At 41.1% G+C, this 12,622-nt stretch overlaps 1 protein-coding gene across 4 annotated transcripts in view; it reads right to left on the minus strand.

Moving 5' to 3' along the window:
- kidins220a (kinase D-interacting substrate 220a) overlaps positions 1-12,622 on the minus strand; it is a 102,576-nt gene that overhangs the window by 69,185 nt on the left and 20,769 nt on the right. For all 4 annotated transcript variants that reach the window (XM_061968339.2, XM_061968338.2, XM_061968337.2 and 1 more), the window contains exons 5-18: positions 11,105-11,203; positions 10,925-11,023; positions 10,748-10,846; positions 7,933-8,130; positions 7,753-7,851; positions 4,878-4,976; positions 4,697-4,795; positions 4,444-4,621; positions 4,207-4,371; positions 3,949-4,128; positions 3,509-3,674; positions 3,271-3,422; positions 2,159-2,259; positions 1,879-2,064 (exon numbers count right to left, since the gene is read on the minus strand). In XM_061968339.2, coding sequence (XP_061824323.2) covers positions 1,879-2,064; positions 2,159-2,259; positions 3,271-3,422; positions 3,509-3,674; positions 3,949-4,128; positions 4,207-4,371; positions 4,444-4,621; positions 4,697-4,795; positions 4,878-4,976; positions 7,753-7,851; positions 7,933-8,130; positions 10,748-10,846; positions 10,925-11,023; positions 11,105-11,203 — 1,920 coding nt within the window. The remainder of the gene's footprint in view (positions 1-1,878; positions 2,065-2,158; positions 2,260-3,270; positions 3,423-3,508; positions 3,675-3,948; positions 4,129-4,206; positions 4,372-4,443; positions 4,622-4,696; positions 4,796-4,877; positions 4,977-7,752; positions 7,852-7,932; positions 8,131-10,747; positions 10,847-10,924; positions 11,024-11,104; positions 11,204-12,622) is intronic.

Here is a 12,622-nt window from a genome sequence, read left to right on the forward strand (position 1 = left end):
TGCAGTTTTTCCTTATTGGGGGTCTGGGGGTCAGAAAAGCAGTCAGTATCTGGTGTGACTATCATTTGCCTCACGCAGTGAAACACATCTCCTTCACATAGAGTTGTTCAGGTTGTTAATTGTGGCCTGTGGAATGATGGCCCACTCCTCTTCAATGGCTATGCAAAGTTGATGGATATTGGCAGGAACTGGAACACGCTGTCGTAAATGCCGATCCACAGCATTCCAAAAAGGCCCAGAGGGTGACATGTCCGATGAGTATGGTGGCCATGCAAGAATTGGGATGTTTTCAGCTTCCAGGAATTGTATACAGATCCTTGCATACTTAGGGCCATGCTTTGTTATGCTGCAACATGAGGTGATGGTCTCGGGTGAATGGCACAACAATTGGCCTCAGGATCTCGTGACGGTATCTCTGTGCATTCAAAATGCCACCAATAAAATGCAATTGCGTTCGTTGTCCATAACACATGTCTGCCCATACCATAACCCCAACCCCACCATGGGCCACTCGATTCACAACATTGACATCAGCAGCTCTCCCACACGACGCCACTTACACTGTCTGCCATCTGCCCTGAACAGTGAAAACCGGGATTCACCTGTGAAGAGAACACCTCTCCAACGTGCCAGACGCCATCGAATGTGAGCACTTGCCCGATCAAGTTGGTTACGATGACAAACTGCAGTCAGGTCGAGACCCCAATGAGGACGATGAGCATGCAGATGAGCTTTCCTGAGACGGTTTCTTACAGTTTGTGCAAAAATTATTTGGTTATGCAAACCAATTGTTGCAGCAGCTGTCCGCGTAGCTGGTCTCAGACGATCATTGAGGTGTACCTGCTGATTGTGGAAGATCTGGGCTGGTGTGGTTACATGTGGTCTGCTGTTGTGAGACCGGTTGAATGTACTGCCAAATTCTTTGAAACGACTTTGGAGACGGCTTATGGTAGAGAAATGAATATTCAATTCGCGGGCGACAGCTAAGGTTGACATTCCTGCAGTCAACATGCCAACTGCACGCTCCCTCAAAACTTGCGACATCTGTGGCATTGTGCTGTGTGATAAAACTGCACATTTCAGAGAGGCCTTTTTTGTGGGCAGCCTAAAGCACACCTGCGTAATAACCATGTTGTTTAATCAGCATCTTGATATGCTACACTTGTGAGGTGGGATGGATTATCTTAGCATAGAATAAATTCTCACTTGCACAGTTTTAAACAGATTTGTGAATAATATTTCAGAGGAATAAGTATTTTGTGTATATAATAAGAGTTTTAGATCTTTGAGTTCAACTCATGAAAAATGGGGGCAAAAACGAAAGTGTTGCGTTTATATTTTTGTTCAGTGTATATCGCTGGGCGCTGCCGTGCTGTAAACAAAGATTACACAGTGTTAGAGGTGGGGTTTGTTAGCGGTGGTCAGCCTTTCGGAAGTCCTTGGGAGTGTGTCCAGTCATCGCGGAGTACATAGAAGGGGGTCGGTGGGTGGAGTTATTTACTCAGAAAATAATTTGTTTCTAACATTTCTGTGCAAGTAAATCCTATGGAGCTGCTCTATTGAAATCCAAAAATTTAATATAAAGAGCCGACCATGAGAATAATAGGTCCTCGTTAAGGATTTAATGACATATTTCTGACTAAAACATTACACGACAACGTGTTGGTAATCTTTTTGACCATGAAATGAAAGGCTGAAATATGCTCTCGCGTCACATAAGTTGCCTGACTGCTCTCCCTCTGAAGCCTTAGTCATGACTGTTTACTTCAACTACTACACACAGGAGGAAACTAATAGCTAGTCAACAACAACACCGTCAGAGAAACGCAAGAGCTTATTTCCGCCTTAAGATGAGTAGCAATTGCTCTATTGTTGTACCTTCATAAACCCCTCACTCTTGAGCTGGTGCAAGTTGTTGGCAGCCCTATGCAGGCGTTTCCTCTGGGAGTTGAGGACAGAGTCGCCCACCTGCCACCATGTCTTACAGTTGAGGAGCAAGGCCAAGCCTACCACGCTGGCCATGGCTATCAGCACTGCATTTACGGTCAAGTTCTCAGGGTCCACCTCAAAAATTGAACATAAACAAGTCAGCATGGGATCCGTGAAGCAACATTTCTTGTGACCATTTTTTCTGGCAATTTGAACTGCTTTAACCTACCTTAAATATAGCTAGCAGGGCAAGGCCGGCAATGAGGCAGCAAAGTGTCACGGCAAACAGAACAAAGGATGGCACACAACAGGTCTTCTTCCACTTTTTACCTGTTGGGTCGGCAGACATAAGTAAGATAGTTCACTTTATTTACAACATCATCAACCACTTATTGATGTAATGTGGGATTAAACACTAGTCATTAGGGGTGTGGGAAAAAATCGATTCGAATTCGAATCACGATTCTCAAGTTGTGCGATTCAGAATCGATTCTCTTTTTTTTTTTAAATCGATTTTTTAAATATTTTTTTATTTTTATTTTTAATTTATTTTAATTTTAATTTTAATTAATCAATCCAACAAAACAATACACAGCAATACCATAACAATGCAATCCAATTCCAAAACCAAACCCAAACCAAGCAACACTCAGAACTGCAATAAACAGAGCAATTGAGGAGACACAAACACGACACAGAACAAACCAAAAGTAGTGAAACAAAAATGAATATTATCAACAACAGTATCAATATTAGTTACAATTTTAACATAGCAGTGATTAAAAATGCCTCATTGACATTATCATTAGACATTTATAAAAAAAAAGAAAAAAAAAGAATAGTGGCTTACACTTGCATCGCATCTCATAAGCTTGACAACACACTGTGTCCAATATTTTCACAAAGATAAAATAAGTCATATTTTTGGTTCATTTAATAGTTAAAACAAATTTACATTACTGCAATCAGTTGATAAAACATTGTCCTTTACAATTATAAAAACTTTTTACAAAAATCTACTACTCTGCTTGCATGTCAGCAGACTGGGGTAGATCCTGCTGATCCTATGTATTGAATGAATAGAGAATCGTTTTGAATCGGGAAAAAAATCATTTTTGAATCGAGAATCGTGTTGAATAGAAGAAAAAAAAATCGATTTTGAATCGAATCGTGACCCCAAAAATTGATATTGAATCGAATCGTGGGACACCCAAAGATTCACAGCCCTACTAGTCATATCTAGTCCTAATTGGCTTATTGCTGTTTAGCTACAGCAACAGGTTGTACCTGCAGATCCCAAATTATGTTAATTTTGTAACAATTTTATTTTATTTAAGTCACCTTGAATCTCATCATTCTTGAAAACCCTGAACAGCCGAGTGGCCATGAAGCCAAACTCCCTTTCACAAGCGTCTGACAGCGTGGCAATCATCTCGGCCATGGAGGTCTCACCTCCAACACTCGACAGGCGATTGTAATCCGTGAACAAGAACCTGACAGGTATAAGAGAAGAAACACACCTCTTTATTATTAGACAACTTAAAAATAGATTTGGTGCAGTCTTGTGTGTCAATGTCACCTGACAGGAAGCGCACGGGTTGTTTGCTCAGGCAGTTCGGGGGGGTTGACAAACATCAGTTTGAGCAGGAGCTCCAGGTAGCCAATTTGGCGGGCCAGGCGGGTGCTGATGACCCATGCCCAGTTCCAACTCTCTCTCTCGCGTCGGCTTCCAAAGTACACCAAAACTGCAACAAAGACAAAGAGCAAAAGTTGAGACAAGAAGTGATTAAAAAAAATTCATATTTGTAACATTCAGATTATTTACTATATTATATCATATTCAGATCAAAATTCGTTGTATAGAGGTTTTGTTATGAGTTTGCATCTAAAAAAGTTGTTTTGATAGGAAAATCCATCAGTTTGTTGTGTCATGGCGCCCTCTAGTGAGCAACACAGATTCACGCATTGGAAAGCTTCAATCATACTAATAGTTTGATTATTTTATTTTTATTTTTTTACCGAAGAAGATGTAAAGCAAGGCGAGAAAGCTGAGCGAAACAGCAATGGCCAGCTTGTGATCAACAGTAAAGCCCAGGATGACGGCCACTGAGCCACACAGCAGAAGGGTGAGGAAGACCACCAGCCATGAGAACTGGAACAGCGGCTCGATCTGCTGGCCGGCAAATGTCTTCATTTCATCTGTAGGGGAGAGGATGGAGAAGCCCTGTCAGGTAATTTTTTTTTCAACCTTTTGATACATACAGCGGGAGTACATACCCTCCAGTTTCTTAAGAAGGAACGACTTCCCGCTGCCCCACTGCGCGTACAGACCAACACAGATGGGTGGCTGCATTGTGGGTTCGCTGAGGATGTCGGCGAGAGCGCTGCTATAGAGGTCATAACCCAACATGTCCCCGTCTGACTCAGTGGGAGAGAGGTGCTCTGAAAGACAAAACAGTTAATGTTTCGGTGCATTTCTTTAAACCAGGAACAACAAGTAAGAAAGTGGCGTACTGGCGCCAAATATTTGCGTCAGGATGCTTTTCTGGTGGGTGCAGTCTATGTTGTACGGCGTCTCCCCAGCCTTGTTTGGGCGGTAAAGCAGGCGGCCATCTTTGGGGTTCCTTAGCAGCAGCTCGGCCAGTTTTCGGCTTCTCCCCCTAATGGCGATGTGAAGAGGAGTGTCGCCTTTCTGTTTGGTTAAAAAAGAAGGCCGAAGATGAAAGATGACTTCAAAGTGAAAGTAAACATTTAGTGAAGTCTTTACCTTGTCCAAAGCTGACACCTTGGCACCTTTGTCCAACAGCAACTCTACAATCTCAATGTTTCTCATTTTGGTGGCTTTGATAAGTGGTGTTTCTCCCTCCTAAACGGGTATCATACACAATTAACTACTGAGAAACATGGCACAGAGGAAGAACATGCTACGCAGATGTGGAATGTCATACCTTGGTGCAGCTCTCAGTGTCAGGATTACACTGCAGGATGTCTCTCACCATGGTGGCGTTACCTTTCTCTACCGCCCAGTAGAGTGCTGTCTTACCATCCTGATGTTGGAAAAAAATATTTTGAAATCCTGAAGCTATTTGGCGTTTATCTGCAAAGTACAGTGAAACCTCAAAAATTTGACATTTTTGGCAAAACTATGCCAGAATAGTTGCTAAATGTTTAGACTTCAGAACATCTTTTAGAACAGTGGTTTTCAACAAGGGGTCCGTAAAAAGGGGGCTCTGCAAGCTTTTTTCCCAAGCTTTGAACTCTGTGGTTTATACAAAGGTGCAGCTAATCTCATGGATTTTTCTTCGCTAACAGCTAATCGTGGAATGGATTAGGTAAAAGAATCAAACTATGTATGGAAACAATCCACTTTAAAAAACTGTTAAAAGTCAAAGTGTTTACAAAGTACAAGGAAGAATAATCCTGATAAACATCTTTAACCTTACTAAAAAAGGAGTAAATCTTATTCATCTCTTAAAAGATGAATAAGACATCAATGACTTTTCTGTTTGTTTGATCAGCCGTTTACTGCCTTGTTACAGGCACTGTTTGAAAACAATTAAAGTATGCAAATAAACATTTACAAAGTCTTTCTATGTAAATATCTAATTTCACAACGTACCGGTATGTATCTGCGGCTTATAGTCCGTTGCATCTAATATATGAACAAATCTTTTTTTCTTCTAAAATTTAGTAGGTTTGGCTTATAGTCCGAAAAATACAGTATGTATTCTTATTTTTTACAAATTTTACCCTCTGGGGATTTGATTGTATCTTTAAAGACAAACAGGATATACATGTCCTTTAGTTTTAGAAAAAACAAAAAAGTCTGCATTTGACGGGATAAACGTCTTCAAATATATATCCAACACACTGTTGTGAAAAGATAAATGGGCCGTGAACAAAAGATTGCTCCAGAAATGCTGTAGTTGCAGCACGCACAGCAGAGGGAGACAGTCGCCTGTGTGCGCCACATTGTTGATTGTGCAACTACCTTTTAAGTTAAATTTACAAACTTCACCAATGAATATAAAAAGCGAGCAAAAAAATACGAGAATCAAACGGCCACAAATAATAGAAATGAATTTGTTCCCTATTTCCTGACTATCACGATCAACCCTTATTAAAGACAAACATTTTTAATGTTCATGAAAGCTAGAGTGGTCGTTGATTCGGTGCCAGATCTGGTAGAAGAAGAGGAGGTTATCCTTCCTGATTAGCTAGGGACAATATTTCAAAAAGGTAGGGATGCCTGAAAGACCACAACAGGGGTTAAAGAAGGTAGATACGACTAGGGATGTATACAGAGTACCTGCATTTTTTGGTACCAGTTCCTAATTAGGTCAGTCCATCAGGACCGTGAAGTTTCTGGACTAATGATACTGCTATCTGTATTTTTTGTTCCAGCTGACTGACGTAATTATGACACGCTGTCACATGCAGTTCAGCTGCCACTGCTCCACACTAAATTTAGCTTTGAATAAAGACAAATAAGGAAGCAACACCACACAACAATATTTACTCCTCAAAAGTTCCTCAAAGTCACGCACATTGTGTCAGTTTGCAGTACACGCACTTTACTCACGACGAGTCACGACCACGTTTTATCAACCGTCCTCCTAGCGATCCATTAATCCACAGGCCAATATTAATTCACTCAAAAAAGTGAAAAATTGAAGTAATATAATAATCCATAAAGTTGCTTTGAAGCAAGATAGCATCCGCTGTGACTGGTTGCCATCTGACGTCACTCCATTGCGCCGCGTTTGCGAGGCATTAAAACACATTTGGCTAAAATGTATTTCAGTTTGTTCTGTCTCTTGACTGCAAACTGCATAATCGAGCGTTATACTTGCTCACTGAGTCTTTTTATTTATAAAATACACAGTACACACACATACATCGGTATCGCAACACTCCATATGGCTCCCTGTCCGTCACTCAGATACGTCTGTGTGCAACATGTACACAAAATACAATTCTTATTGTTACATTATGCACACCCATATAACATGCTAATTGATTGTATTGATTTATATGATACATCATGTAGAAGGTATTTGCTCTGCACATGAATGCCATATATAAATATAAGTTCCAGCTGATTGTAATTGTAATTAATAGACACAGTGATAGATCTGTGTGGTCTTTACATGAAGATGACATACCTGCATTTCACCTTACACTGCACTCATTGTTGAGTTCTTTAAGACTTAAAAAATACAGGCGTTGATAAAATACTTCCCTGCTCTGAGATGTTACAGTACATCATGTTTGAGGTGTTAAGGTTATGGTTATGGCTTAATTTAAAACATATAAAAGTAGGGGACTTCACTCCAGCTCTGCTTCATTTTGGGGCCTGGAAAACGTTGAAGACTTCTGTTTTAGAACTTCAGCTGAATGAGCACCAGTAGGATTAACATCAGTAGTGTAGTTTGCTCTTTAGGCTTTTTTTTGTACAGAAGTGTTAAAGGCAAAGAGAAAAAGTGTGATGGCAATGAAAAATGTGTTTATTTCAACAATGTTCTCTAAAATACGCAATGTTTTTTATCCTATTACTCGATTAATCAAACAAATTAATCGATAGATTTCTTGTTTACAATACTAATCGATAGCTGCAGCCGTGCTTACTCGAATAGCCCTGCTGTCCTATTTTTTTCAGAGCCAAAATATTTGCATGAACTCTGAGCTGTGGCTCTAAGTTCACTTGAGTAGTAACACCTGAGCAAAGTAAACAGTATTGAGCTGCAGGGAGATTATGAACACAAACAGGCCTCCTGCTTGCTTGTAAGGATCAGCAATAATAGTGGGAAAAAGAGCTCCTACCTGGCCCCTGACGTCAATATCTGCATATTTGTTCAGCAAAGCTTGAACAATCTCCACATGACCTCCTCTTACTGCACCAATCAGCATGGTCTCCCCACTCTGCAGGGAAAAACAGCCAAAAGGGAATTGTTTTTCTATGCTGACCTACTTCAAAAAACATTTGTGTCAAACGGGCCTCACCCTGTCGGGGATGTTGACATAGGTGCCGGCATCCAGCAGGTCCTGGACAATCTCTGTGTGACCTTCCTTGGCGGCGATGGCCAGCGCCGTGTTGCCGTCCTTGTCGGTCATGTTGACATTTGGGTTCCTCTTCAACAGCTCCTTGACGACTTCGGTGTAGCCGCCTTTCACTGCTACAATCAAAGCTGTCATGGAGTTCTGGAAAAGACAAGAAAAAAAGAACTCAAAAATGCCGTAGTTTGGTTGTAGATTTTATTTTTAATATGTTGGCTGTGTCAGTTAGCCACACCAGAGAGGTAAACGTAAAGTAAAATACTAGTAACACCCTTAAATCATTTAATTGTGACAAAAACCCTGATTGCTAACTATAAAACAAATACATGTGGCTTGGTTGCCATTATTTTGTGGCCTGCAGGGCCATATTTTGTGGACCTAAACCCCAAAACTTGTGGTCACAGGCCCATAATTGTGGGCCACAGACCCATTCCACCAGTTTTAAAATCATGGCATTGGCTCCCCGTGTGTTTCAGGATCAATTTTAAGGTTCTACTTAATGGTTTATAAATATTTTTTATGGTATTGGGCCTTCTCATCTTTCAGATTTGCTTTTACCCTAACAACCTTTGCCGACCATGAAATCCTCCGGCAGTAGCCTCCTAATTCAGGACACAAAGTCACAGGATGGCATCTTTCCACTATTATGGACCCCATCTATGTAACAGCTTGCTGGCGAACCCCAGGGCTGCAGAGAACGTTCATGTTTTTTAATAGCTGGCTTAGGCCCACCTTTTTGTTCTGGCTTTTACCTAATATTTATACATTTTAGTGAAGTAATTTTTTTTACTTTTTTGTTATTAGTAGAGATGTCTGATAATGTTTTTTTTGCTGATATCCGATATTGTCCAACTCCGATATCAACCGATACCGATATATACAGCACATTATTGTGCCTAATTTTGTTGTGATGCCCCGCTGGAAACAATGTAACAAGGTTTTCCAAAATAAGTCAACTCAAGTTATGGAAAAAAATGCCAACATGGCACTGCCATATTTAGTATTGAAGTCACAAAGTGCATTATTTTTTTAAACATGCCTCAAAACAGCAGCTTGGAATTTGGGACATGCTCTCCCTGAGAGAGCATGAGGAGGTTGAGGTGGGCGGGGTTGGGTTGAGGTGGGGGGTGGGGGGGGGGGGGGTGTAGCGGGTGGTGTATATTGTAGCGTCCTGGAAGAGTTAGTGCTGCAAGGGGTTCTGGGTATTTGTTCTGTTGTGTTTATGTTGTGTTACGGTGCGGATGTTCTCCCGAAATGTGTTTGTCATTCTTGTTTGGTGTGGGTTCACAGTGTGGCGCATATTTGTAACAGTGTTAAAGTTGTTTATACGGCCACCCTCAGTGTGACCTGTATGGCTGTTGACCAAGTATGCTTGCATTCACTTGTGTGTGTGAAAAGCCGTAGATAATATGTGACTGGGCCGGCACGCAAAGGCAGTGCCTTTAAGGTTTATTGGCGCTCTGTACTTCTCTCTACGTCCGTGTACACAGCGGCGTTTTAAAAAGTCATACATTTTACTTTTTGAAACCGATACTGATAATTTTGAAACCGATACAGATCATTTCCGATATTACATTTAAAAGCATTTATCGGCCAATAATATCGTCAGTCCGATGTTATCGGACATCCCTACCTATTAGTTATGCTATATTCTATTTAGTTTAATGTATTTAATATATATTTACTGTACTGGGTGTGTGTGTGCGTGATGGGGAGGTGGATCATTGGGGCATTGTCTATAAAGCCAAGTCTATAAAGCACTTGGTGTAGCATTTCTTTTATGTATTAACAGCGCTTTATAAAAAAAACTTTGATTTGATATGTTGTGGCGACAAGCCCATTGTTTGTGGCACGCAGAGTCATGGCCGAATAGTGTTGAAAATAATAGCGTCCTCGGCCACGACTCAATCAGAAGTTGCACAGCTTCATGAAGGTATTTTCTCCTGGTTTATAAGTAAAACGTCCATTAAAAGTAAAGTGATGATTGTGAATGATTAGTTCCAGTGTGGACAACGATAATGATGTGGTTCAGTGGTTGTCGTCACTCGACACAGGAAGGAAACACACAGTGTTTTTTCAGGTCTCGATACTGGGGCATTTGTGGCAATTTCAAGGATTTGGTGCAATCAAAGTCTACATTTTTGGAACCAAATTATTGTGCGTAGAAGATTAAGAAGAAAAAAAATAGTGTTTTAGCAGTTCTATGAGATATTTTGCTTTGATGTTTGCTTAAAGAGCATGTCTGTGGGCGATCAGTCGGAGACAGGAGTGGTGGAACTTTCACGTGAGTTCCTAAATATATTATTTTCACCTGTTTTCTTCTCCGTTGCCAACTATTTATTTTGTAACTATCTATTTTGGCGAAAAATGTATGACGCTTGTTGCTTTTTGATGATGTTCTTGACGGATGAATGCAACCTGAGTGTGGGAGCGTTTGGATTGAGGACACATTTCCTATATATCCAATTTATTTCCACATACGAAAGAGGCCTGGGTCGCATATGAAATATTTACAATTGCACTGCTCACAGTGCCATGAAAATATTCGATACAGGTTGCATATTTATGGGCAAATAAATCGGAATTCACCTGCAGTGTGAACGAGACCTTAGTGCGGCCCAGCCTCACACTGACTACCTCCATCGGCCCCCAGGTAAATTGAGTTTGAGACCTCTGACATACAATAAGTGTCTCAGTCTTTACAGTGTGGTGCACTATACAAAGTGATGCAGCCATAACTCACTGGTCATAATCTACTTACAGCTCCTTCCTGGTCCACGTCGGCTCCATTGGCTAGAAGGTGCATCACACTGTCGTAGTGACCTTTCCTGGCAGCCCAGATCAGCGGGGTAGTGCCATACTGGAAAAAGAAAACACAATGATCAAGATCAACATGAAGTACAAACATTTTTACTGTATGTCAATGATAGGTTGTTACCTTATCCGAGCAGTTGACTTTGGCTCCGTGCTGCAGCAGAAGGTGGACAATCTCAGCATGACCTCGACCTGCTGCCCAAATGATGGGGTAGACGCTATACTGTTGGGGAAAACCATGAGGGTTATTCTGAAGGAGATGCCATACTTAATGATTAAGTACAATATGAAAGCAGAAAGGTACCTGGCCGGTGATGTTAGGGTTAGCTCCTTTATCCAGGAGCATTTGTGCTACATCTGTACGACCTTTATAGGCTGCCCACATGAGAGAGGTCCACCCTCCCTAATTAGAGAACACACATAAATACAAATATTTGTCTAAACATATTAAAAAAAAGTTAAAGTACCAATGATTGTCACACACACTAGGTGTGGTGAGATTATCTCCTACATTTGACCCACCACCCTCACCCCCTGGGAGGTGAGGGGAGCAGTGAGCAGCAGCGGTGGCCGCGCGCGCGCCCGGGAATCATTTTGGTGATTTACCCCCAATTCCAACCTTTGATGCTGAGTGCCAAGCAGGGAGGTAATGGGTCCCATTTTTATAGTCTTTGGTGTGACTCGGCCGGGGTTTGAACTCACGACTTACTGATCTCAAGGCGGACACTCTAACCAAAAGGTAGAAAATAATGCTAGTTGTGTTCAGCTAAAAACGACAGCTCAATCCCTCCACAATACAATAGTGGCAATCTTTGTCATGTTGTGTGACAAGACAATGCACTATGCAGCCAGTGTGACACACTTGGTACCGAAGGAACAGCATCACACATTTTTATTTATTTATCTCACTGTGATTTGTAATGTGCAGCTCAGACAAACAACACAAGGCAATGACTCTCACTAACAACTTTAACGATGCCCTGCGCGACACCATTGATAGTACAGCCCCGCTAAAGCTAAAAAAGGCCCCTAAAAGGCATACTCCGTGGTTTACAGAAGAAACTAGAGCTCTTAAATTATCATGTAGAAATCTGGAACGCAAATGGCGGTGAAACTAAACTTGAGGTTTTCCATCAAGCATGGAGTGATAGTTTAATAACTTATAAATGCATGCTTACCTTCGCTAAAGCTAATTACTACTCCAATCTCACCCACCTCAACAAAAACAATCTTAAATATTTGTTCAGTACAGTAGCATCGCTAACCCAACAAGGGACTCCTCCCAGTAGCTCCACCCACTCGGCAGATGACTTTATGAATTTCTTTAATTATAAAATGTAACTCATTAGAAAGGAGATTAAAGACAACACGTCCCAGCAACAACTGGGTTCTATTAACACAGATACGAATGTATATACGACGGATATTGCCTTCCAAAATAGTCTCTCTCTTTTTGATGAAATAACATTAAAAGAACTCCTCCGACGTGTAAATGGGACAAAACAAATATGTTTATTTGACCCACCTCCTGGGAAACTTATCAAAGAACTGTTTGTAATAGTAGGACCATCAGTGCTAAATATTATAAACGTATCACTTTCCTCCGGCACTGTTCCCCTAGCATTCAAAAAAGCGGTTATTCATCCTCTGCTCAAAAGACCTAACCTCGATCCTGACCTCATGGTAAACTACCGGCCGGTGTCCCACCTTCCCTTTATCTCGAAAATCCTCGAAAAAAATGTTGCAAAGTAGCTAAATGAACACTTAGCGTCTGACAATCTCTGTGAACCCTTTCAGTCCAGTTTCAGGGTAAATCACTCTT

This window comes from Nerophis lumbriciformis, linkage group LG08 (assembly GCF_033978685.3).
Source record: "Nerophis lumbriciformis linkage group LG08, RoL_Nlum_v2.1, whole genome shotgun sequence".
Lineage (NCBI taxonomy): Eukaryota > Metazoa > Chordata > Actinopteri > Syngnathiformes > Syngnathidae > Nerophis > Nerophis lumbriciformis.